The 26,450-nt window shown below is 57.3% G+C and overlaps 1 protein-coding gene across 7 annotated transcripts; it reads right to left on the reverse strand.

The window, feature by feature from the left end:
• Positions 1 to 412: 412 nt before the first annotated feature.
• On the reverse strand, positions 413 to 26,084 carry TSPOAP1 (TSPO associated protein 1). Of its 7 annotated transcripts, none has more exons than XM_019636752.1 (31): positions 24,859 to 26,084; positions 23,976 to 24,083; positions 23,564 to 23,689; positions 22,795 to 22,974; positions 22,083 to 22,268; positions 20,809 to 20,886; positions 20,633 to 20,716; positions 20,268 to 20,357; positions 19,959 to 20,081; positions 19,599 to 19,703; positions 18,140 to 18,190; positions 17,722 to 17,742; positions 16,698 to 16,902; positions 15,972 to 16,144; positions 14,625 to 14,740; positions 14,231 to 14,340; positions 10,783 to 11,616; positions 10,463 to 10,614; positions 9,710 to 10,087; positions 9,387 to 9,626; positions 8,949 to 9,131; positions 7,523 to 8,365; positions 6,788 to 6,887; positions 6,521 to 6,672; positions 5,759 to 5,927; positions 5,313 to 5,384; positions 4,583 to 4,686; positions 4,421 to 4,492; positions 4,069 to 4,179; positions 3,335 to 3,396; positions 413 to 1,628 (listed from the first exon to the last, which is right to left on the reverse strand). In XM_019636752.1, exons 1-30 carry the CDS (start codon positions 25,186 to 25,188, stop codon positions 3,367 to 3,369), a joined length of 5,526 nt encoding a protein of 1,841 aa, XP_019492297.1. In that variant the 5' UTR covers positions 25,189 to 26,084; the 3' UTR covers positions 413 to 1,628; positions 3,335 to 3,366. The 7 variants fall into 7 exon arrangements, with proteins under 7 accessions (XP_019492297.1, XP_019492299.1, XP_019492295.1 ...); XM_019636754.1 differs by having other exon boundaries at positions 5,313 to 5,357; positions 23,561 to 23,689; XM_019636750.1 differs by having other exon boundaries at positions 23,561 to 23,689.
• Between the last annotated feature and the right edge of the window lie 366 nt (positions 26,085 to 26,450).

The raw sequence follows: 26,450 nt of genomic DNA on the forward strand, positions 1-26,450 counted from the left end.
TCTGTCTTTTCTGGAATCCTGCCATTTCTAATCTACTAAGATTTCCCCTCACCCCTTCTTGCTTCCAAGCGGAACTACACATGGTGTTTGGTTGTTCTTACATCTATTATTTCCGTGAATTTGGTAGAGGGGAATCAAGGTTGCAGGACGTGCCTTCTCTCTTCCTATTTCCCCTGTCCTCTTGTCCAAGTCTCTTTCTCCCTCCAGGACCCAGCCCCAACTCCAAACACCTGGCCCTGCGACCAGGGACTCAGGGAGCTGCCAAACCTTCTGCTCAAGAGCTGCTGGAGCTTCTTGCCATTCATTAGTTTCGCCCCAGTTGCCCTGGAATGTAACTTCTGGGTTCTCAGGTCAAGTCAAAAGCCCAGTGTGACCCTCCCCTTGAGTCCTTCGCCCCAGATAGAGCCCAGCATGGGTTTTGTGAAAATAGACTTTATTATAATAAAATGTCTTTTTAAACAAATGCCCCCACCATTCCTCACCCCTGGAGACCAAGGTGGGAGTGGGGGTTCAAACAATCTCCCACCACAGCAAAGGAAACATGCAGACACTCATCCAGCAGGAGGGTGGGGATGGGTGGTTAGGGTAAGGGTGGAGAGCCCCTACCCTACTCTGAACTGGGAATGTATGAAAATAGCTGCATAAATCTCTCCTTTTCCCTGGCCCCGGACTCCGACAGGGGCCAGGGGAAAAGGATGCAAAAGAGAAATTGAATCGGATGATCAAAATAAGGCAAACCCAACTCCTGCTTTCTGCCTGCTGGCGCCCAGGGTCTTTGGGGTTGGGGACACACTGGGGGACCAGAGGCTGGGCTGGCAGGGAGGAGTGGAGCACTCTGGGGGGCAGGGTTAGGCCCGCTTTGGCATGGCCTTTCTCCTTCCTGGGCCTGTGCGGTGGAAGTGAGATGGAGGAAGCCGGACTGAGGCACTGAGTATGTACATATATACATGGCTCCGCCGCCTGCCCCGTAGGGAGGGGACTGAGGACAATCCAGTGCAAACTTTCCTTCAGGGGAGGGAAGACATGATCAAGATAGCCACCAGAGGGAACAGGCCCCTTTCTCCCGCTAGGGTCCTCGGTCCTGGGAGCTGTGAGGGCCAGAGAAGGGACTAGCATAGCGTGGTGAGAAACTAGGCCTCAGTGAGCGGACTAGAAGTCAAGAGCCCCAGGTCCAGTCCTGGCTCTGTGACTGAGGTGCTCAGCCACCTTGGCAGAGTTACTTTCTCTCTGGGGCTCAGTTTCCCCTCCTATAAGAGAAAGGTGCCCATCCAGAGGATTCCTCCTCAAGTACTCATCTAGCTCTGACCTTGACCGAGTCTGATTCCCTTCCAATTGCCACAGTGTTAATTCAGAAGAACAGAAGTCCAGGGCGCTTCCCCATCTCCCCCAAGCCAGGACAGTGATCTGGGGGCATCAGGGGGCCACTTCTTCCTGCAGGATGGGCCACAGCATCATTCCTTCTTCCCAGAGCCCAGTTTCCTGAGGAGCTGCTTCCCCTTGGAGAGATCTCGCACCTTCTCACTTGTACCCTGTGGCCCCTCCAGTTCAATCCTAGGGAAGCCGCCAGGTCCAGAGGCACAGGGCCAGCCTGGGAGCACTGGGGGCGCTTGTATTGAGCTGGCCCAGTCCTGGAATGTGAGAGAAAAAGGACAAAGTCAAGGCCCGGCTCCCTGACCTAACCTGACTCCCTTATCCTACAACCTCAGGTGCCTACAGCCCCCATGTCAGAGCCATGGTCAAGAACCAGAGCCCTACTACCCTGTCACTTCCCCGCACGCTCAGAGCACAGAGAGGCCAATGAGCACAGTGATGCTGAGGGAGCACTGAGCTGGGAGCCCAAAGGGACAAAGACAGAGTGGGTTCTGCTTCTGTTCACTTGGGACCTGGGCAAGCCCCTCCCCTTCTCTAGGTCTTTCTGCAGGATCCTGGGCTGGCAGAACTTGGACTTGATCCTTGGGATGGGTGCCCCAACTTCCCCCATATCATCCCCTCCCATCAAAAGGAGAGCAAGGACCAGGACTGTTTAGAAGGAGCAGGCCCCTCCAGGGAAGGCGGTTCCTGCACCACCTCAGAGACAAGGCGCATGGCCTGCAGCCCAGCAGAGGCGGTGCCCTGGGGCCTCCAGGGAGTGGAGCCAGTGCCCACTCTATGGGGAGGAGATCTTTCTTGAAAGGGAGCTGCTAGGAGCCTGGGGCCAGAGAGTCAGGCATCACTCAGCACTCAGCACTCATCAGCAGTACCCTGGCCCCTCCTTTACATCTCTCCTTGCTGAATCTCCTCCTAGCTCCATTTGCAACCATAGCGGTCCCTCTGCCACAGGCCCACCCAGACACTGTTGTTAGTGGCCTAAGAACAGGGGTTGGGAAAACAGAAGAGCCATCAGAAGGCCTCCCTCAAACCCCCGTATTCCCATATTCTCCACCATGTCCTCCTGTGCCTGGCATAGACCAGTCAGGTCTTGCCAGCCTGCATGTTCCCCACCCGCTCCTCCTTTCTTCAAACCTCCACTTGCCACCAGAGCCTGGCAATCTCCTGGCCAGAGCCAGCCATGGTGCCCAGACCAGAGGCAGGGAGCTAGGTGCCCAGCCTGGAGCCTGCCCTCACCAAGGCCCTGGTGATGTGGCAGGTCCACCAACAGGTCTGCTGGCACCTAGAGGTTAAAGCATCTACTGCCAACCAGCCAGGGATGATGGCTGGCCAGGAGACCCAGGCCCTATCCACTCCCTCCCAGGGCTCCTTCTATAATATCCCAGGAGAGCGGGGTTGCTGCGGAAACAAATGGAGGGGGTCTTTGAACCCCAGAAATGAATGATGTGGGGTTATCGATGGGCTCCAACTGCTCAAACCCCCCTTTTATTCCCCCAGCAGAGGAAATAGTTGGAAGTAAATTCATGCATTTGATCTCCTAACAGGTCATGATGTAGAGGACAAGGGTGGAGATACTATTATTACTGGTGGCATTACAGTGTCATCGTTCTGTCACCAATAATAATCACAATATTATAATACCATAGTCATATAATATCAGAATACACTGATGAGTCATAATACGGATGTCACATAATATTCTATAAGCATGTGCCATAGAATATGAGGAGTCGGATAATATGGGACATTATTTCCTAGGATGACATGTATTCCCTATGACAACGGGCACTGCCCAAAGGCAAGGGGAGGGGGTGATCCTACACCCAAACCTGGCTCATAGCAAAACCTCCCTCCCCCATTCCCTGGAAGAAAGTGGGAAAACCAGGTCAGCTCTGGCGTGCTGTCTGATTATGGTGACATGGAGGGTGGAGGGTCACATGGACATCGGGGCTAGTCCCCCACTTACATGTTGCTCTCTCTACATATATCTGTCTCTATCTAGCACTGGACTCGTTTCCTCCTCGTTCTCTGAAAAACAGGGAACAGGAGAGGAGATGGGTTACGGACAGACCCACGTGCTCTCCGCCCAGTCACCAGGTCGCCGCCGAGTCGCAGGGGCTGGTGCTCCTTTGCATAGCCCGTGCCTTCGGAGCTACTGCAGATGGAAGCCCAGAGTTGCCCGGTTCTGGCCTGGCCTCCTCACCCTCTCCCTGCCCTGTGAAGCTGGAGCTTAATTATACCCCACCCACCCCAAGAAGAGGCGAGCTCTAAGAATGAGAACCCAGGAAGCTGGGCCTTGCTGGTTAACTGGCTTTAAAAGGCTCCCAGGAGACAGGGAGATCCAGCAGGGTGAGAGGTGCCCTGAAACTGGGGCTATGACTGGTTAGAGGTGTGGGAGTCCTAGGGGTCCTTTTCCACAGCTCCCTCGCCTGTGTCAGCCCCAGGGTGTGGGCAGCTGTGTCAGATGGGCTGAGGATCAGGGTTACAGCCATCACCCCTCTGCAGAGAGGGGCACCTACTGGGAGGGAGCTGGCCCTGCCTGGGTGTCCTCTGGCGGTCACTCAGCAGCTCCAGCCTGGACACAATGTTCACTTGGATTATCCACCTCTACGGCCCTCCCACAACCCTGCCCTGGTCCCACCACCACACCAACAGGGTAGAGACCCAACGGCTGTGCCGGGAGGCCAGCTCTTCACTGACCTGACTCTCGGCCTGGGGTGTCCCAGGCTCCCTGTCTGAGCTGCCCAACTCAGGCCCAGGGCCCTCCAGGAAGTTGGATGGAACCAGGCCCCTCTGTCCATTCAGTTCCCCCTGGGGAGGACATGCTGGTGAGACTGAGACCAGCAAAGAGGCCTCAGCCCCATCCCCCTTGACTCCAAAGCCCCTGGGGGAATAGCCCGAGGTCAACAACTCTGTCATGCGAGGTGACCTGTCCATTCCTCCAGGCGTCCATCAGGAACTCTTACTCATCCCCTCCCCAGCTCTGGGAGAGCGCTCTCTCTGAAACAGCTGGTGAAATGGGGTACAGTACCCCCCACCCCAATGTTCTTACATAGTAGAAGCCATCATCATCCATGCCCCCGAACACAGTAATGATGTCCCCTGCTCGGAAGGGCAGCTCTGCCTGTGGAGAAACGGAAACGCAGGTGTCAGGCCCAGGGAGGCCCTGCCACCACCACCCCGCCTTGGCCGGGCTCTATCTGAGGGTTCTCACCTCCACATCCATGTTGGGGGAGCTCTCCTGGGGGTTGTAGTCAAATGCAGCCACCATGGAGCGGGGAGCTCTCAGGTTTGCAGAGGAGACTGGCTTGGGGGGGCCTAGAAGGGGAGGGGAGAAGACTCTGGACTCTCTCTAGATCCCCCACCCCATACTATACTCTGCACTGGAGGCCCGCTGACCCCCTGTTTACGACCTCCCCAACTAGTTGTAGCCCCTGGGGAGAGCTCAGAGGGACCGCCCACCCTACCTCTTTCCCCAGCCTCACCTGCACAGGGCTGGGCAGGACCTTCTGACTCAGCTGCTGAGAGAATGTGTGTGTGATCCCCTCCCCTCACGTGCCTGCTCAGCTCAAGCTAGGGCTGGTGCAGGGCAGGCAGGATGCCAGCCTCACACAAGGGATGCAGGAGAAAGATGCTCAGGGAGCACATGAGCCCAGCCCTTTGATTTGCAGTGAGCTAATGCCCAGAAAGGGTAAGTGACTTATTCTAGGTTGCACAGAATTTACAGTCAGGTGCTTTTTGGAACAGAGGTTCTGGCAAACCACTCCCCGTCCCCATTAAAATAAAGATTTTCCCCCTGAAGGGGATGGATGTAGTGAAGGTCTACCCTTATCCCCTTTACCTGCTCAAAGCCCTACATGTGTCTCCCCCAAAAGCCAAGCAGTGCCCCCCCATCCCCATTCATCCTCACAGGTCCCTGAAGCGGAAGAGGGGATCTCACCCACCTTTCTTGGACCGGCGGGGCTTGGGGGGAGGCCCAGTTGTGCGGGCTGTGGAGTACAGAAAGAGACCATTCCCTGATTCAGGAAGGCAAGTAGACATAAGAGAGAAACTGAGGCAGGAGATAGGACAGTGACTCTGGAGTCTCCTCTTACTCCAGGCGCCAGGGTTCCTGCACTCAGGTTTCTGAAGGACATTCCTCTCCCATCCCCAACACCCAGGATCCAAAATATACATCCCTTCCCCTCTGCAGCAGACCCCACACCATGTGGCAAGCTCACTGCTGTGACCACACTGGCCTCAGACCCTGTGAGGGCCCAGTGGCTCTGCTAGATTCTGGATAAATGAGGCATCCTGCCACTCCAGACTCATAAATTCTCCATCCTCCAGAAGGGAGTTGAATTGGAGCTAGGATGGCAGGATATGGGTGAAGGACAGCAGCAGGTCATACCTGAGCCCTCAACAAGGACATCTGGGGACAAATAACCCCACTGGAGCAGCTGCTGCCTCCCTGCGGGACTGTCCACAGCCACCTCGGCCACCATGTTGCAGGGGATATAGCCCGTCCGGCCCCCACCTTCACCCCGGTAGAAGCCATCAGCATCTTTGTCTCCAAACACCTGGAAGCAAAGACCAGTTGTCTCAGGAAGCCAGTTCAGTTTGTTCCCTGTGCCCCAGGCTCCAAAGCCCCACTGCACCGCACTTGGAACTGCAGAAGAATGTTCTACCTTTGGTGGGCAGTGGAACAAGGAAATAGGGGGAAAGAGCCAGGAATAAGGATCAGAGGGAGGAGAGAAAATAGCTCTTTCTGTATTATCATCACTATCTGCATGTCCGTTCCCCTGGCCCACCCCAGACTAGATCTCCCCAACCTCAGAGCAATAGCAAAAGCCTTCGATAAACACTTGGAAGTGTAATAAAAGTTGTCATGTTAACAGCAGCAGTTATATTGTGTTATGTGCCAGGCAGTTTAAGTACTCTATGGGTACTGTATCATTTAAACCTCAAACAACCCTATGAGGTAGACACTGACATTATCCCCATTTTACCAAGGAGGAAACTGAGGCCCAGAGGAGTTAATCTACTCAGGGTTACACAGCTAGAAGTGGCAACTCCACATCAACTGGCTCTAGAAGATGCATTCTCGCCAGTGCGCGTAGCTATGATAGCTCCAGTGTAGGGAAGGCGGGAGGAGGGAGGACACAGGAGTCACCTTCAGGATCTGGCCCTCACGGAAGGGGAGCTCTTCTTCCCCGGCATCAGGGTTAGGTGACATTGACACGGGGTCATAATCAAACAGAGCCACAAACACCCTGACAGGTAGGTCCGGGTAAGTCAGCACTCCTGGGGAGCTCCTCAGAGGGGCTGTGGAGAGGGTTCGGGAGAGAGAGAGAGAGCACAATGATAATAAGCTCTGGCCAAGGCATTAGGAAAGACCCCCCTCGCCCCTGCCTAGCCAAGCCCCCCATCAGGTGCTCACCCAACTCAGTGGTGCCTGGTCTGGGGGGCCGGCCCCCTTTCCGCTGGGGGCCCTTCCGCCCAGAGATGTCCTGCCCTCTAGGCTCCCCAACCTCTGTTGCCTGCAAAGAGAGGGCAACAGACAGTAGAAGTGTCACCCCATCCCCCTGGCAGGCACCTCAGCAGGGGCAGGACCCCACACGCACTCCCCAGCTCTTCCCCGTCAGCATAAGCAGCACAGCAGAGCAGGGACGCAACATTCCTCTCCTGGAGCCTTCCTTGGCCCAACCTTGCTGGAGACTTCGGACACACCCATGGAGGGACGCAGGGCAGGATGGGAGGCCCCAGCTCCAGCCACCCTAGATGTGTGCAGTAGAGGGGACTAAGGTGAGAGCTTAGAGTTGGCCAAGGAGCGTGTGAGAGGAGGGCCTCTTCTCAGCGTCAGAGTTGGGTGACGCTGGTCATCACAGTCAGTGTCCTAAGCAGAGGAAAGGGCCGCTCTGCCCAAAGGCAGGGGGCTGGCTGGCGGCAATTGGCGACTAATGATAACAGAATATTGTGCATCCCAGTTCCGGTCCGCAGAAGCAGCAAAGCAGTGGAATGTGGGTGGGAGGAGGCAGGTGAGGGGGCCCGGAGGCCCAGCCCCACCTCCGCTGATGGAGGCGGCAGCGTGGAATGGGAGTGGCTGGTGGGGAGCAAGCAGAGCCACCAGGCAGCAGCAGGTGGGGGGCTGCCCAGGGTGGGGGTGGGCACGGACCCGGGAGGCTGGCTCCTTGGCTCTGCCAGTCGCACTGCGGCCTCTCCGTTCTGGCTCCCCTGTCTCCCAGGCCGGGAGGCATGGGTAGGGGTTGGGGCCTGAATTGGCCTTCAGAGCCCCCTTGGGCCTTCCTATGGGTGCCGTGCCCCAGGCCTCCCCATCTCCGAGGTAGCAGGAGCTAGTTATGCTGATGCCCCCGCCGCCGCCTGCCTCCTGCTCGTCCTCAGAATCATATTCGATGCTGATTTCCAAGCACTTGGGGGAGAGGCAGCTGGCCAGGCCAGATTCTGGGGTCCGGCCACGTGGGCACCTCTGGGAGGGGACCAGGCGCCCTGTCCCACCAGCCTCTGGTCCACCCCTGGTGCCCTCACACACAGGGGGGCCGCCCCTCTCCCATGTGGGGCCTGGTCGTCCAGAGGCCTGGGGCCCGCCGTTACTGAGAAGGCGGCTGCAGTGTTCACGAAGATCTGGGGACCGTTTGCGGTTTGGGGGCATCTCGGTGGAGCCACTGCCTTTCCTCCAGCTGCTTCCACCACCTAGTCTGGCCATGTCCTCCGGGTGTTCCCTGGCACTGGAGGGCTCAGGAGACGAGGGACGTGGGCCAGGTCCTTGGGGTTGACTGCCATCACAGCCCAGCCCGGGCAACAAAGGCTCAGGCGGGCTGAGGTCTTGGGAAGATCCTGCCCCTGGCCTCTCCTCGTCGTCTTCGTCCTCCTCTTCCTCCTCCTCAGGGATGCTAAAGAGCTTCTTGCTGCAGAACTGCTGGAGGGGCAGCTCCAAGATCTGCTCCAAGATCTCCTCATCGCTGTCCGTCTCACAGAAGGGCTCAGGCTGGGGTTGGGGCTGGGGGTGGGACGGAGGAGGGCAGCAGGGAAGAGAGGTCCATGGGAAAAGGAGAGAGCTGTGATTTTTGCCCTCAAATGAGGGCAGGGGTTGTAAGCAGCCCTTTAGCCCTCCCTCGGCTTCCTCCAAGAGGAAGGACCAGAGAGGGGGCTGGCCCGAAGTCACACGGCATGTCCAGGGCAGAGGCAGAGGAAGAATGAGGGAACGTGCCCAAGGAACAGGCCGCACAGTGCTCGGGCCCCTGAGGGACAGGAGCAGGCTGTGCCTGTAATAGCAGAGGCCTCCCCACCCCTTTCCCAGTAGCTCCCAACACAAGGCTCTCAGATGGCCAGGGAGCTGCATCTGGTGGGCTGGAGTGGAAGAAGGGGCAGCAAAGAGCTCCGCATCCTCCCCTGTCTCTCTTCCCCCAGAGGGCGGAGGCCAATCCTGAGCCCCTTCCTAGCTGCTGCTTAGAACAGGGCCCAGGCCACACACCTAGAATGTTGCTGGCACTCGGTGGCGGCTGGAGCAGCTGCCGACACATGGGGTAGAGGCCCCTGGAACCCGAGGTCTAGGGCCCACCAGCCCCTCCTCACCCCAGTACCTTGATCCCGTTCTCCCTGATGCTGTGGCCAGCAACCTGCTTCTGGAAAGAGCAAGTCCTGGAACCCAGATCCTCCTCCTCCTCCTCTTCCTCTTCCTCCTCTTGGATGTCTGACAGATCTGAGTTGCGGCCGTGGTCCACCAGGGAGCCCACTGGACGGACCCCGAGCTCTGCCGTGTCCTTCTGCAGGAGAGGGGCAAGGGCCGTGAGAGGGGCAGGGTGGGGTGCACTCTGGCAGGGCCAGCCCCAGCCGGAATATAAGGGATCTCTTGGCAGAGGGAGAGAGGGTCATATCCCAAAGGGGGTTATGCACAATTGGGGGTTGTGGGGAAGGATGGGAGCCCAAAGAGAAAGAAATCAGGGAAGATGAGGTGACAAAGAAATCCAGGAGGCAGGCCCTGACTCTTTGAGGTGGCACAGTGTGTCTCCATTCTGTACCTCAGCCCTGGGCCTCAGCCCAGACCCCATGTCTCCTCCAAGGCAGGCCTCGGCACAGGGCACCTTCTGGGCCAGTGCTCCCTGGGTAGAGCAGGTTGCTGGGCTGGCCTCTCCCACGGTCCACTCGGCCTCCTCCTGGGCCAGTGAGGAAGCTGCAGGGCCAGGAGCTCTCTCGTTCACAGCTGGCTCGCTGGCCTTCCTAGCCTCTGAGGTGCCCAGCACAGCTGCCCCAGCCTCCTCCTGGAATGAGAGGCACTGAGGAAGGGCCCAAGTCCCAGGCCCTTCTCCCAGCCTCCACCTGCTCCCCCTCCTCAGCAGGGTACCTGGGAGCAATGTGCTGGGGGCTCCTCTTGGGTTCCTTTTGGTGTCTCTCTGGGAGGACTTGCTGGGGGACCCCCGGGGGGTTCTTGAGTTCTATGGGGCTCAGGGCGCCGGAGAGGGGAGTTGGGGTCTCCAGGCCCTGGGGTGGCTGGGGCAAGGGGTGGTCTGGCCTCCGAGCCTGGTCGTGGTGAGAGGCAGGAGACCCTGGCTGGCAGGCAGGCCGCAGCCAGGGCTGGGGCAACAGGAGCCGGAATGGAGTCGGCCGACTCGCCATGGGGCGACATGGTACGTACGGCCACCTCGCTGCACACCTGCAGCAGCTGCAGCTGGGACAACTCCACCAGCACGCTGCCTGCTGTGGGCGAGGTTACCTCCATGATCTGCAGGGTGGAGGGAGCACAGGATGGAAAAGGGAAGTTGAGATGGCCAAGTGTGAGGACACGACAATGACGGCTAGCATTATACCAGGCATTGTGCTAAGTAAGCCCTTGGCATGCCTTATCTCACTTAATCTTGCTGGCCACAGAGCTTCAGTGGTGGAGCAGTTTTTTTGTCTGTTTGGTTTTTTTTTTTTTTTTTTTAATCCCAATCAACTGCTACCAAAGCCCATGCTCTTGGCCGATCCACTACCTAGTGCCCAAATGCCAGGGGCTGGGCACCTCTGTGCCAGGATGGGGAGACTAGGCCGCTGAGCATGGCAGGGAGAGACCCCCTTTCTGCTCCCAGGATACAGGTGGACAGTCTCCAGGCCATACCTTCTGTCCATCTGCATAAATGGCATAGCCTGTGACCCGGACGCCGTTGGAGGTACCGGCAGCATCAATTGTTACTGGAAGCCAGCTGATGATCAAGATTCCAGGGGAGGGCCCCGGCTCAATCTGCACATCCAGGGGGGCATCAGGTGGGCCTGGGAGAAAGAGAGGCACAAGACCAGTAACGCAAGACACGCCGCTGGAGATACCAGACCACTTTGCTATTTCCCTGAAAATGCAAACAGTAATAGTCTCCCCTTCCGTCATCACCCATGGCCTGGCCTCCTGGGTGTCACTGACAGTCAACGCCCAAGCTCACATACCTGCTGGGAGTGTGGTGAACTGCAGGGTGGCAGCCCGATGCTCTGGCCTCTCCTGGCCTGGTTCCCAGGGCCTTCCAGGTGGGAGCTGAGCCTCCACTTGGGCCTGATAGAGTGTACCAGGGCGCAGGTGGCAGAAGGTGGCCCAGTAGGTGCCGGGGAGGGAAGGGGCACACTCTTCCCCATTGAGGTAGATGGCATGGGCCAAGTTGCTATTGCTGGGCACCCAGGTGATCTCAGCAGACGTGGCTGTCAGTCGATGGACCCGCAGCTGGCTAGGTACCACTCCGGCCCGGGTACCCACCGCCAAGCAACAGCGCAGAGGGTCAGAGCTGCCCCGGCTGGTCAGGGCCTGCACAGAAACATGGAGGGGCCCAGCCCGCAGGTCCAGGTTCTCAAGCACAGCCTTGGAGGGTGTCCCAGGTCCCAGGGCCTGACGCAGCTCCCCATTCACGCAGATATGATAGCCACGTAGCTCCACTCGCTCAGGAGGTGCCTCCCAAGCCAGCACCACGCTGTGGGCCAGCTGCTTGAGGATGGCCAGATGGCGGGGGTAAGGCACAGCAGGGGGCTCGCCCAGGCCCTCGGGTGGGGGGCTCAGACTGAGCTCATCCCCTGCAGCCTCCTCCTCCTCCGATCTGGGCTGGCTGCGTCCCCCGCTGCTCTGGCACCCACCACTGCTGCCACCCCCATCTCCGCTCAGGAAACTGAGTTCAGGGCCTGAACTGTGGGACAAATCGGCCAGCTCCGAATGGAGGGAGGTCAGGAGGTCGTCGTCGGACAGACGCTCTACAAAATTGGAAGGGACCAGGCCTCTTCGGCCATCCATGAGCTCTCCTGGCAGGTGGAGGGCAGGGAAGGGGAAGACAGAGAGGAGGTAGAGAAAAACCAGTCCAATAAATGCATTTTAGCAATGGTCAATGGGAGATGTTAAGCATTTGATCCAAATCAACGTTTACCTGTCAGTGCTTTTCAAAGACAAGAGTAGTCAAGATCTGGATTAGGTTTCTGTGATAACAGTATTGTGGTTATACAGGACAGAGCTTCTTGAATTTACTGTGCATATGAATCACCTGAAGGTTTGTGAAAATGCAGATTCTAATTCTGTTAGGCCTGGGTGGGGCTGAGATTCTGCATGTCTAACCAGTTCGCAGGTGCTGCTGATGCTGCAAGGATGTAGGCCAATGTCCATGCTCTGAGGAGGCGCCTGGTGAAATATGTCTAGGTAAAATGTCATAATGTCTACAACTTGATTTTCTTTTTTCACCTACATATGGATAAAGCAAATATGCAAAATGTGAACAATTGTTGACTGCAAGTGGTGCGTACATACGTATTCATTGTATTATTCTTTAATTTTTCTGTATGTCTCAAAAGTTCCATATTATACAGGCCTGAGGAGTGGAGGCAGGGTGGCCCTCAGCTTCCTTTTGAGGAAAAGGAAGAGGGACATCTTCAAAGGAAGAGGGGAGCACTACCTGGTCAGGGTGAGGAAAGGAATCTTTAGAGACAAGAGACATCAGTGCCAGAGAAAAGAGTGTCCTCTGGGTTCTAGTCGGAGGGGACCCACAACAGGCCTGGGTCTAGGAGCATGACTGGTGGTCAGTCCAGGCAGTGACCCAGGGTAAGTTCTCTTACTTTGTGCCAATTCCCCTGAACACCTGACAATAGAGTATTATAACATTTCTTGTTGTTTGTTTGAGGGATGTCAAGGAAGGAAGAAATTGGGCACATAGCATGTCATGTCAAGCTAATTTGGGAGAAGGAAAAAGATCCCCAGGGAACAGATGAGCTGGTGACTGCTGTGCCTTAGTGCAAGCAGGGAAAGCATAGATCTGGACTTAGGACAGAGGGTGCCTGCACGCAGGTCTCAGCTGCGGGAGGGCCTGTGAGTTTCCCCAACACTCTCGCTCTCTGCTTAGGTTAGGAGGAAAAAGAAAAAAAGGTAAGGAAACTTGAAGAAGAAACGGTAAGGACTTTCAATCAATCAGATAATATAAACATGATAGTGGGTTCAATGATGGCTTCCAAAAATATGTCCACGTCCTAATCCCTAGATTCTGTGAATGTGACCTTATTTGGAAAAAGCATCTTTGCTGATGTAATTAAGTTAGGGGCTTGAGAGGAGACCATCCCAGATTATCTGGGTGGGTCCTAAGTCCAATGACAGGTATCCTTATAAGAGATGCACAGAGAGAGAGACACTGAGAGAAGAGGAGACCCTGTGATTGACAGGTGCAGAGACTATAGTGATGTGGCCACAAGCCAAGGAGAACCTGGAACCACCAGAAGTTGAAAGGTACAAGGAACGGATTCTTCTCTAGAGCCTCCAGAGGGCATGTGGCCCTGCCAACACCTTAATCTCAGGCTTCTGGCCTTCAGAGATGTGAGAGAGCACATTTCTATTGTTTGAAGCCACCTGGTTGGTGGTAATTTGTTATGGCAGCCCTAGGAAATTAACATAAACACTTACACAAAGGACGGTGATGTTAAAGGTAGGAGTCTTCACGCTAAGCAGATCCACAGCCCTAAAAGGCTGAGGCTGGAACCTGGGCTGGAGTCAAGCACATGCCCTGTAGTCCGTGCCACTGAGGATGGTCCAGGTGGGACCAGACGTAAATGAAGCAGTCACTTAGCTAAAGTTTGATGAGGAATACGGCATCCTACACCCAGTTATCTATATGCCTTTAAATCTACCATAGATTGTATAGTTCAAATTCTAGTAATTTGTGGTTACTTAATATTTATGGTTTTGCTGTTCCCCTCCAAAAAAAGGTGCTGGCATTTTTAAATTTTTTTTTTATAAAAACAAAAATGTAGCCTGGTGCCCAGCCAGGGCCACCCTGGGGAGTGTCCCAAGGCCATTCTGTCTGCAAGCTTTGCCCCATCACCTAATCTTAGTAATGGGGCATCTGCCTCAGTTGCCTGATCTCCCCACAGGCACTTGAGAACTTCCCTGAAGCCCACGCCCTGAAGCCTGGGTCCTGACACCTGCTAACTACTTGACAACACCTTTTCCTGGCTCTGGACCCTGATTCCTCACACTCCCCACACTCAACTGGAGCTCCCCACACTCAACTGGAGTGTAGCATCAGATCTGTGTTACATGCCTAACCTCAGTGTCACTAGTGTTAACACTGCCGTACCCTGTCTGCCAGCACCAAAGTGAATATAGCCCAAATTCCGCGTGTCGCTGTGCATTATCTGGACTGTGGGAGGCCCTGTCCTGCCCTGCTTGGGTCAGACCTTCATACCAGCTGACCCCTTTTCCAGGCCCCTTCCTTCTCCTTTCCCCACAGGTTGCCAGGTCTCTGTTGCCTCTTGGCTGAGTCTGAAAATTCCGTTACAGTGGGCTGAGCATGCTGGGGAGAGGGTGTGGACGGGTGGAGCTCTTTGGGAAGAGGAGCTTCAAAACAGAGGAATGGACAAAATGACCCTGCTACCTTCCTACCTTCAAAAAAGCCATCCTCATCCATGTTGCCATAGATGTAGATGTACTCGCCCGCAGTAAGTGGGAGCTCTGCCTCTGGATTCTCATTGGGGCCCTCGAAGGGATTGTAGCTGTCGGAGGAAACGCAGAAGAGGAGGAGGACAGTGACCTACATCCTACTTCCGTGTCCCGCCTCCTCTCCCCTTTGTGGAGACTTGGTTGTCCACCATTAGCCAAGTGGGGCACTCACTGTGCTCACCTTGTCCCAACTGGGTTAAGAGGACAAGTCCAGCTGGGAATCCCGGTACCAACCCCACCATCTCCAGAGGCCTCCATCTTCTCCTGGCCCCTTCTTCTCAAACACCCCAAGTGCCGGGAGTGGGGGGAGGTTGGGGAGCAGGGGTGAGGGGCCCACCTATAGCGCGCTAGGAAGACCTGGATCCTGGCTTCTCCCCGGCTGCCCTCCGGCACTGCTGGGAGCAAGGAGATGGTGTCTGCCTCTAGTTCCTCCACCTCACTGGCTGTGTCCACCTGGGGGAAAACAGAAAGGCCAGTCCGCTCCAGGACCCAGGGCCAATGGCAAAGCAAGCAGGTTTCTAGGCTGAGCCAGAGGAAAACCCACTGCTCTGAGGAGGGAAAGTGAGCGCGTGCGACAAGGCCAGCAGCAACGAGCCCCACTGTTTTCTACATCAGTGCCTGAGTCAGGTCCTAGAAAAGCCCAGCTGCCCTGGATAGGGAGAGTGGGGATAACCTCCCCGAGCCCTGACGTCTACTGCACCAGCCCAGGAAATAAGACCACTTTCCCCATCGGAGAGGGGGCCAGCCACACTGGTATGGGGTGGGTGTCCAATGGCAGTTTGTCTCCTTAAGGTAAAAATGCGGCAAAGCACCAGAACTACAAAGAGCTGAAGGCAAGGAGGCAGAGGGGGCTAAGAAGTCCCTGAGAGAAGGGTACCCAGCAAGTCAGACAAGGCCAAACCTGCCCCACGACATCCAAAGCCAGCACCATCGTTCTGTCCCACAAGGGGGCAGCAGAGGCCCAGGGCTGGGTTCTACCACTTTCCATAGCCTTGGACGGTAGAGCTGCTCCTGACCTGCCCCTTCCACTTTCTGGAGTTTGGGAGGTACACAGAGGTAGGAGGTGATTGGAAGAGTTGTGAGCGATGCCCAAGAACTTGGTAATATTAATAGCTGCCATATATTAAGCATTTACTGTGTGCTCTGCACTACGAGAGGCACTTTCCTTATATTTTTTCATGGAGTCCTCACAACAAACTTACAAGGCAGGTTTTATTAGCTCCAAAATCCAGACAAGGAATCTGATGCCCAGAAAGGGTCTTGCCTAAGACAAAGCTTAGATCTGAATCCCAGAACCTCTGCTCTTTCTCATGCACCCATCACTTCTGCTACAGACACTCTCATGAACAGTCTCACTATGTGTATCCTGGCTCCAAATTGTCTCCCTCCATCCAGCCCAGGACTCTAGGGCTTCTCTGGGCCTCAGAGGGGTGGGGCTGAGTGGCCCCAAGATAGGCCGCGCAGGAGGGCACTGGAGAGCCAGATGGGCTCCACCTGAGCTCCCTGTCCCCCAGGAAGAATCCACGGGTCCTTCTCTCCCAGGGCCTGGCTCCACTTCCCAATGTGGGACCCTGCATAGGCCCGCGTCCACTCAAGTCCTGGGGATCCCAGAAGAAGTCAGGGCCACCTCCCCTCCCTTTACCCCAAGGCAGAGCGAGACCCCTGGCCCCTCCCCTGCACTGACCTCAGGCGTAGGACATGACTTAGGGCTATTGTGGATGGACTCAGAGCGAGAGGAGTTGGAGAGGGACTCTGCCTTCTTGGCCGTCCTTCGAGGGACCCCAGCAAGGGTGACAGGGGCAGGCTCAGAAGACTTTGGGGTGCAGCGCCCTGGGGAGCCTGGCGGGAGGTCAAGGTCTAAAGAGAAGATGGTACGTGAGTGTGGGACTGTGGCCTGAAGAGGGATCAGGGACCAAGGATGGAGACACTTGCATATGGAGATGGGGGTCAGGCTCTCCATAGCAGGGTTTCCTTAAAAACACTTAGGGGGAACTTACTAAGTGGAGGCAATTTACACATATCAGTTCACGTATCCTCAGAGCAGCCTGATGAAGTACACTGAGCTATTCCTTTCTGGCAGCTTAGGAAACCACAGAGGTTCCGCAGCAAGCTCAAAATCCCATAGACTATTAAGTGAGTGGAGGCAGGACCACCAGATCTGACTGACACCCAGCTCTGACTCTTCACAAGTCCATACTGCCAGCTGAGTCCCAGCGCCCAACTCCCAACCATGACTACAGGGAGGCAAGCAGGAGTGGCCTGAGACGCCTGGGCCAGACTCTGAGACAGCCACTCCAGGCCTGGCTCTCACTTGCTATGTGACTTTGGGTGAGTTGCGAGCCTTCTCTGACCCTTAACTCTCTGATCGTGGCCTGGGGGATTCCAGGCTAATGTTACCGGGGTTCCTTACCTTTGGGGCCAGAACCCCGGCAGGGCTGGGGAGTAGAGCAGCAGCAGGGAGGTGGCGGGCGGTCCCCAAGAGTACTGCAGCCCAGGGCTGAGGTGAGCAGATCTAAGGGGCCAGGGTGTAGGCGGAAGGCCTGGAGCTCCTGCGCCAAGAGGCTGAAGCGCTCTGTTTGGCTGCGGCACTGCTCCTCAAGCTCTCGAACCCGGACCTGAGCCAAGACCCACCATGAGCCCCAGGCCCGGCAAAGCTGCCCAATACCAGCCTGTGCCATCTCCACACAGGGCTTCAGACCACATTGTCCAGCCTTTGGCCTGGGCACCAGCTCTCGGCCTGACTGCCCCATTGCCCTTAGTGGTGTATGAGCTAAGGGTGTGGGAAATCTTCATCCCTAATCCTCCCTCAGAGAAGGGCTGGGGCCTGTCTCACATTCAGCACACCCTCTCGCCCCAGGCAGCGGTACTTCCTGCTTCTGGCTGCTTTCTAGGCCAAAAGGGATGGCTCCCACCCCCATCACTACCGCCAGTGTCACCTCAGGAGTTTTCTCAGCTCTGCTGCTTGTCACCTTCCCACAGTCAGTGACCCAAATCCCTGCCTTCAGAGAGGTCCCCAAAGAGAGCCCAATGGGGAGCTAGGGACATCTTTGTGACAGGAATGAGCCAATTCTCAAGACTTTTTCTCAGGTATCCAGAGTCCCAATATTTGGGGCTCTCCCTTGGCCAATATCAAGAGGATCACGGGTTAGACTAGTGATGAACTTCCTCACAGGCTGAGTGGCTCAGTCTTAGAGGAGGGAAGGCGCCATGTCTGCCAGGCTCAGTGGCAGGTATGGGGCAAGGAGATAGCCCACATGTCCTGTGGGAACCCCAGCATATCTCCAGATTCTCAGGTCTGCTCTCAGTCACACCCTGCTCTGTTGGACGTGAGAGTTGGGACCACATGGACCTGAGGGAGGGGATGTGGCTCAGCCCGCCTGGAGGGGGGTGAAGAAGGGGACATGCCCTGGAGGTGGGAGATCAGGAGGCTGTACCTGCATGGAATCCAGGGTAGACTGTGGCAGGAAAGGAAAGCACAGAGGAGAGGTTAGACCCCGAGCCCCGCGGGGCATTACCCAGAGAGGGAGGGAGACAGGGGCCCAAGTGGACACCCTCTGATCAGCTCCCTGGACTGATGGAGCAGTTCCTAAATGGAAGGATATTTCAATGTGAAGGCAGCCTCGGAGGGTGGGTGGCAATGGGAGACTGCAGCCACCAGACCCAGGAACCACTGCCCGGCTGTGCTGTAGCCTGAGAAGTAGGCCAATGGTGCAGGGGGTTCTCTAGGCCCTGAAGTATTTCAGGGCCCTTCCTGCAACCCCACATCCCACACACAGTCCACTCCAGGTCTCTCTGAACTCCCCCTGTCTCCCCCCAAGCTGGTGTTGCCGGTGGCCACCTCCAGGGACCTACCTCCAGCAGCTGTACAGCCCCTTCGTGTTCCCTCCTGGCTTCTGCCTGGGCCTACAGGTGGGAAAAGGCAAAAGCTGCAGGGAAAGGATGAGGAATGGGGATGGGAGAGAGGGAGATGGGAGGGAGGGTAGGAAAGGCAAAGGGGGAGAAGAAAGATGGTGGGGAGAGGCAGAAGGAAGGGACACTGGGAAAGTGGAGGCTGAGGGTTCCCCCATCCCAAACTCCTACCCCTGAACCATACCTTAGGCCAGAAGGTAATGGGGTCAAGGAGAGGCGAGCCTCATACTGTTCCTTCCCGGGATATCTACCCTCCGGTTTCCCTCCCACCTCTCCGGGTGCTCCTTCTCAGCCTCTGTCTCCTGCTCTCTGCCTTCTACTCCTTTTGAACGTTAGGGTGCTACTGGCCCCCCTTGATAGTCTTCACTCTCCCCCAAGGGGCCCCTCTAGTCACACTAAGGACTCCAAAACATATCTTCAAGACCAACTTGCCCATGACTCCAGGCTCTTAGATCCAACTGTCAATGGACATCTCTGCTTGTTTGTTTAACAAAAAATCCAAAGTTGGCCAAAACAGAATTCAGAACTCAGGACTTCCTACCTCTCAGATTTGTTGCCCCTTCATCCCTCACCTCCTGGGGAGTGAAAGCCCCACCCTCCATCAGGGTTTACTCAGCAAATAAGGGAAGAGTGGGGACTGTCATTCCATGACTGGAATCCATGGAGTCTTGTGGATTTTATCTCCAAAATATACTTCAAATCAGTCCACCTGTTTCCACCTGCACTGCTTGCACCCTAGTCCAGACGGCCATCACCTCCCACCTGGACCCCTGCAACAGGCCCAATACCTGATGGCCCAGCTTTCACGCCCACTCCCACAGTCCATCCACAGTGCTGCCAATGTTATCCTCTAAAATGATGAGTCGGATCATGCTACACCTTATTTGGGACCTTTCAATAGCTTCTAACCACTCAGAGAGCAAAATATCCAAACGACTTCCACAGCCTTTAAGGCCCAAGGTGATCTGTCTCTTGCCTGCTCCTGCTGTTCTGTCCATCCCACCACATTCTAGCCACACTGGTCTGGATCCCCAAGTTCTTTCCTGCCACAGGACATTTGCATTTCTAGTCCCCTACCTGGAGTGCTCTTCATCTGGCTTCTGCCCTTGAGGTATCAGAACCTTTCCTACTGCCCTCACTCTAAAATGGCCCTTCACCCCATCCCAGTCACTCTGTTACATCACCCTGTTTTCTTCCTCCATTGTGCTGAGATCATCTCATTCACAGACATGCTTCTTTGATGATTGGTCAGAGACCTGGTCTTTGCCTATCACTGTCCCCCAGCACCTGGCACACAGTGGGTGCTCAGTAAATGCTTGTCGGATGAGTGAATGACTAAGCTGAGGTCCAGCAACCTACCATCCTTCCCTCACTCCCGCCCCCAGGGAGACCCTGCCCCCACCTGCTGCAGCCTCCGGACCTCCTCCTGCTTCTCCTGCAGGCTGAGCCGAGCCTGCTCATGCTCCAGCTCCAGCTGCTGCCGCCGCTGGGCCACCTCCTGCATGTGCTGAAAAGCAAGACCGTGGGTGAAAGCCAGAACCCCAGTTCACCATTTCTGTAGACGATCTAAGGTGAGGGAGCCTCAGACACCATGTGTTCCAGATACCCTTAAAAAGGAAACTGAGGCTAGAGAAGGAAAGGCACTTGTGGTCCAGGACTCAGCCTCAGGCCTCAGCGCCCCACAAAGGGCATATTCTACTGTCCCACTTTCTCCCTGTGCCACAGACCAAGTACCCTCCCCCCACCTACGTAGTCCTCTCACCTTCAACACCTGCTCCAGGCTCTCCAGTTTGCTCTGCAGGCCCTGGCTCTTGCGAAGGGCCAAGTCCCTCTCCTGTGTCAACCCCAGGAGCTGGCCTCTCAGCTCTGCATTCTCCCACTCCACCTGGGGACGGGGCAGTGGCAGGGAGCTGGGTGTGTGAGCCTTGTCCCACCAGCTCCCTCACCAAGGGGAACAGTACCTTTCATACTCCAGCCCAGCTTGGGTTGGGGGGTGGAAAAGACAGCCCCTCACCAGGGACCAGGGCCTAGCAGGAGCCCAGGCCCCACACCCCCTGGGCAGAGAGGCTACCTGCTCCTTCTCAGTGACTCTCCCACTGAGCCGAGAGTTCTCCTCCACCAGGCGGGCATTCTCATTCTGGGCTTCTCTCAGCTGCAGTTCCTGAGAGACCAGAGGAGCTCTGCAGTGGGGGCCCAGCACCCACATTCCTCCCCTCCCCACCCCCCTCCCCACCCAGAGGACCCTGCCCTCCTGGACAAGGCCTTCCTCCCCCACCTGGAACCTGCATCAGCCAGGAAAGGCGAGCCCCACAGCACAGGTGAGAAAGTGTGTTCTTGAGGGTAAGAGGGATGAAAGCAGGGCTGACAGGGAACCCACCACCTGACTGGCCTGGGGGGGTGGGGGCGCTGGCCTCTGGGAGGGACTCCAGAGCTCACCAGCGCCTCACATCGCCTCTGCTTTTTTCGGGCTTCCTGCTCCAGGCTCTCACATTTCTTCCGCTTCTTACTAAGCTCTGACTCCTGTGGGGTCAAGAACAGAGGGCTCCGCATGTGAGAGGGCAGAGCTGCCCACAACACGTCTCCTCCAGCCCTTGACCTCTGCTGGGACTTACCAGCTGCTGCACCCTCTGTTGTTTCTCTGGCTCCCCTAGGACAACGGGTGGGTTTTCCACATCCTCTTGGGGTGTGGCCTGGAAATGCCCAGGAGCAGGGGGCTGGCACCTGAGAACAGGGCCCCCGGGGCAGTCTGCCCCCAGCCTCACCTGTCCATGGGAGGTTCCCACCCCATCTTACAGTCAGCAAAGAGATCTCTGCCCAAGAAGGGGCAGCTGATGTGAACGTGCAGAGGCGACACCTCTGCATCCTCCAGACATAGTGCTTTGAGATCCTGAGACCCATGTGTGCCCTGGGAGATGGGCCCTTATCCAGGCCAAAGCTTTCCCTTTTTAGCTTTTTCCAGCAGCAGCCCTGCTCTGTACTCAATAACTGTTCTGGTGTCCTTCAGTGACTGGCAGAAAACTAGGAGGCCGCCTGGGTCCCCAGGGGTGTAGTGTTCCCAGAGGTGAGGGCTCTGGACCATCCAAATCTGGGCTTGGCCTCGAGCAATGCAAAGCTGGCCAGACCCTCCTGTAGCTTTCCCCAAGCCCACCCTGTCACACTTCCTATTTATTTGTGCAAATCTGGAGGGAGGGCAGGTCTTGATGGGAAGTGCATCTCCCTCCCTGGGCCAGGCAGAGGGGCAAAATCTGAGCAAAAAGCACCCCACACCCTGAGGCTTTGGTTGATGTGGAGTCCCTTCTGCCACCCCTCTTCCCAGAAGGAGGTGGACCTTGCTGCTGCCCAAGAAGAGAGGATGGAGAGGAGCCAGATCTCTAAGTTCTGGGGGTCCGGAGTAGGGTCCCTAGCCCTCGCGACAGGAAGCTGTCTAAGCCCGGCGCCCAGTGAGGGTCGCCCATACCTGGAGCCCCCCGGTAGAGGGGGCCGGGCCTGGCAGACCAGCAAGGTGCTGAAGGGGGCGTCCCCGAGCTACGGCGGCTGCGGGAGGCGGCGGCGACTGCTGGGCCCAGGGCGGCTGCCAGGGCAACCAGGGATTTGCTGCCGGGCCGTACCACTGGCAGTGCGGCAGGGGCAATGGGGCGGGCCCCGCGAGGCGCCGACCTGCGTAGGGCAGACCCCGAACCCCCGGGAACAGGCACGGCGCAGGTACTAAAGCTAGGAGGCTGGGCGGGGACTCTGACCCTGGGGTCGGGAAAGCTCCCCAGTCCTTGGAGTTCGCACGCCACCACCCGGCCCTCCGGGCTCTGAGCGCCTTTCAGGGGGAGATCCTGGAGCCGCCCCCACCCCCATCTACACACACCCACACACCTGCCCTTGTGCGGGTGCTCACCTCTCGGGGGATCCCGGGGGCGGATGCCCCTGCTCTGACCCGGGCAGTGGGGCCTGAGGGCCCGGGTGGCGGGGGCGGGTCCTGCTGGTTGCGCAGGGCAATCTGCCGCTGCAGCCGCAGTACCTCCCGCTGGGACTCGCGCAGCAGCCGGTCGAAGTCCCGCATGTGGAGCCACTGGGGGCCCTCCTGGGTTGGGACAGGGAGGGGAATTTGGCCTAAACCCCTGTCCGCCCCACGTCGTCCCCTTGCTGGAGGGGCTCAATGCGCGGGAACGTGCATATCCTTCCATGCATACATGCCTGGTCACACGTGCGCAAGTGTACAGCCACATGCTTCCTCTAGCCCGTGTGCAGACATACACAGTAACATTTACTGGGCGCTCATGGTGTGCCCGGCACTGTGCTAAATACCTTGTGAACATCGCTTCACGCAGGTGTGAGGTATATGTGGATTCAAACAGCCAGACCCACTGGCATACCGCCTGAAGCTCAGAGCACAGACATTCCCTGGTCTGGGATTCATGGCTCCGCCCCATTCAGTTCAGTCTTCTCCCCGCTCCCACCTGGGCCGTTGCCAGGGGAACTACTCCCCAGCAGCCTCCACCTTCCCGCTTCATTTGCATCTCATTAACATCTCGGTCCACATCCCACAAGCCTGGCAGGTGGCCCTGTGTAGGGCTGAGCTGAATGGGGTGACCAGGACCTCCTCGCACCTTGCCCGCCAGGGTGAGCCTGGCCTGCAACTCCCTGCACTCCCGCTGCAAGGCAGCAATCTGCTTGTCCTTGGCCAACAGGGCGCTGGCTGTCTCACTGAGGTCCCGGGCTCGCTGGCGGGCCAGGGCCTTCTGGCACAACTCCAATCTGGCCCCTGGACGAGGCACGGCGGCACTCACCTGGCCAGAGGAGGGGTAAGGCCAATGGTCATCTGAGGGCCGGGGCACTTCTCCCACTCTTCAGCATCTCACAAAGGAGGGGTTAGGATACAAACCTAGAATTGTGGCCTCTTGCTTTTACCCTGTGTTTGGGGCATAAGAGGACCAACTGCCTCACTTGACTCCATCCCAGCCATCCTCAAGCAGGACTGTAATGGTTAACCTCACATCCTAGTTTAGGCCCAAAGGATGCTGCTAATTTCGGGCTGTCACTGTCATGGGTCTTCATCCCTGCCCCCACAGGCTCTGCACCCAGAGATGAGCTCAGCAGGAGGCTGTAGCCAGCGCCAGCACGTGGTAACCCAGAATCCTGTTCCCTGCCTGCTCAGGGACTCCTCACCCAGCCCTTCTCTCCCCCTTCTGTAGCTCCATTAATTCTCAGCCTCCTAGCCTGGTCAGCTTTTGCCCTTCCTACACTTTAGTCCCTGGGTTCCTGCTTTCTTGGGTGCTACGAGCCCATGTCTCCCAAACCCCACCACTCAGTCCTAGCCTTGGCTCCCCTCTTCCCGGGTCACACAGCCTTCATCCAGCAGCCTCCAGTCCTCACCACCTTCAGGTTAGTCTCCTGCAGCTTCTGGGCCCTCTCCTCCAGGCGCTTGGCAATGACCGCCAGCTCGGCATTCTTCCGCTTCAGCCTCCGCACCTTCTCCTCCGTCTCTGGGAAGCTGCTCTTCCTCTGACAAGAGGTTGGCCAGAATAGGGGCATGTGGGGAGCACCTGGCAGATGCAATCCCAACTGTCCAGTGTCTAGGCCTTGAGTGAGAGCCCTGGGCTCACAGTGGGGTCCTTGGCAACTCTAGGTAGGGTTTCACCCTCTCTGGGTCAGGGATCATGTCACCGCCAAGTGGCCCCCACATGGATGTACATGGGATGAGGAGGACACTGAGGCAGAGGGCCAGGGTATCTGAGTCTGCTTTCCCCCAGCTCCAACCAGGACCCAGGACTCGCTTTCCAAGCCTCACCAGCATCTGGTTTTCCTCCTTAAGGATGGCACAGCGCTGCTGCAGCTCCCCCAGGGCCCTCAGCAGCTCCAGATTGGGCTTGTCCCCGAAGCCCATGTTCAGCTTGCCCTGGCACAGGAAAGGACAGGGCATAGGGCTCAGGAACCCACCCTCCCTTGTCAGAGCCCTCCCTCCATGGGCCAAGAAAACATGGAGACAAGAAGGTTCTCCCCCTACGTCCCAGGCCTTCAGAATGGAGCATGGGAAGTCCAGGAGAAAGGGCTGTTTAGTCCTCCCTGCCCACACTGGCATCCCCGACCCTAGGACCCTCTCTGGTAGTCTCCAAGCTTTCCCATCCCTGTTCATCTCCTCCTGGGAAACGCCAGCTTGAGCTCCCATCCCCCAGGCTCCTCGTGGCCCCTGAGTCCCCTGCCCCAAAGTCCTGCTCCCTCCATCTTCTACAGGAGACTGCTCACGCCCACCTTCAACCTTGTGCTCCCTGGCTCAGCCCAGCACTGAGCCCCTGCCCCTGAATCTGCTTCCTCTGGACTCTGATTCCACTGTACATCTCTATATACCCCAGTATCCTCCAGCCCCCAAGGACAGAGACTTGCGGAGGAGGAGACACAGACAGACTGTCAAGAGAGAGACTAAAGAGGGAGGGGGTAGGGGCAGGGTCAGATGTAGACAGGCAGAGAGTCAGAAAGACAGACAGATGGCAAAAAATGGAGCCACTGAGATTCCTACCCAAAGAAGAGAGGACTGACAGTCACAGAGATGAAGCCACAGACAAGACAGGCCAGGACAGGAGAGGTGGGCAGTGGGGTTGCATATCATTCCCAGGCTGGGGAGCATGATGAGAGGTCCCCCACCTCGCAGACCCAGCCCTCCACAGCTCCCTTACCTTACGGAAAGCCTCTACCTCCTCATCCTCCAGCCTTGGGCAGCTGGGTCCTGAGCTTGCTGCTTGCTTCCCTGGGCTGGGCACCCCAGTTTCTGTTCCTTCAGGGTCAATGCCCTCCACAGGCCCTGGGCTCCGGGCTCCCTCGGGCTCGGAGTTCTCCAAAGGCCCTAATTCTCCAACCTGCAGAACTGCCGGAGTATCGGCAATGCTTGGGACCGAGCCTCCAGATTCGTCCCCCTGGCCTGGAGTCCAGCTCGGCCAGGCAGACTGTGCCCATGGCTCCATGGCTCTGGGGTTCCCCGGCTGCGGGAGGACTTTCAGTTGCTCCATGGTACTGCCAGAGGGCCCCAGGGCCCGGGCCGGGGGACATCACCCAGCCAAGTGAAGGGGCTGGCGAGGGTCATGCCAGGCCAGACCCTTTCCTCTCTGACCTCTTGGCTTCACCGGGGCTCCATCCAAGGTTGGCTGTGTTCTTCCTCACCCACAAAGGAGGCTGCAGGAGTCAGGGCTGCCGGAGCTAGAGCTGGGGGTATGTGAGCTGTATTTACTCGTGGCTGTGTGTGTGCAAGAGTGTGTGGAGGAGCGCGGATGTCCCCGTGGGGGCTGGGAGGATGTGCAGAGGCCACCAACAGCAGCTCCTGGGTGAGGGTGTGTGTGTGTTTCCAGGTCTGTGTGTGCAGGTCAGCACTGTCTTATGTGTGTGTTTGAAGGATGAGTGCCTCCACTTGTGTGTGTTGGGGTGGGGGGTAGTGGTTCTGTGTGTCACTGTCTGTGCCGGTTTCGGAGTTACCAGTTGTTTCTCTGTGTGTGTGTGTGTGTGTGTGTGTGTGTGTGTGTGTGTGTGTGTGTAGTTGGGGTGGGGGGGTCTGTACTGCAGGGCTGTGGCAGTCTGTGATGCTGTCACTGGTTGTATCTGAGCATCTGTGTTGTGCAGCTGTGTGTGCATTGGTGTCATTGTGTGTCCATCAGCGTCTGTGAATCTGCCCATCCATCACGACTCCTCAGCCTGGCTAGGGTCCGCAGGAGCTGCTGGGGGTGATCCCCAGTGGTCCACTGTGGTCCTTTATCTCCTGCTATTTTCTCCGCTGTTGCTCTCTAGCTTGCTAGCTTGCTGGGCGGCCGGGCTGGTCCTAAGGAGGCCTGGGTCGGTGGGCTGCTTGCCTCATAGTCTCTGTCCCTGCTGGCCTTACAGCCCAGGAACCCCGAGATGGTGGGCGCGGAGGAGGGCTGAGTCGCGGAATGGGTGGGGGGGGGGGTGAGCAGGAGAGAGCAAGCCCTCCCCTCCCCTCCCCCCTCCCCTTCAGCCCACCAATAGGAAGTCAGCTGCTGGTTTCCATGGTGATGGCGCTGGACTGGAGGGCTGGACCAGCAGGCAGGATCGGGACAGAGGGAAGAGCAGGTTCCTCAGGGGATCCCAGCCCAGTGCTCCCCACATGTGGCCTCCCACACACACCCCCATACCTTCCAGTGTACAGAGGCAAGTGGGCTGGAGATTGTTTTCGGCGCATCGGCCTCAGCCCAAGACAATAGAGACAGACAGGGGTGCTACGATAGATAGAGTTCCAGCCATGGGGAAGGGCAGGAGCGGAAAA

The sequence above is a fragment of the Hipposideros armiger genome, unplaced genomic scaffold, assembly GCF_001890085.2.
Source record: "Hipposideros armiger isolate ML-2016 unplaced genomic scaffold, ASM189008v1 scaffold_29, whole genome shotgun sequence".
NCBI lineage: Eukaryota > Metazoa > Chordata > Mammalia > Chiroptera > Hipposideridae > Hipposideros > Hipposideros armiger.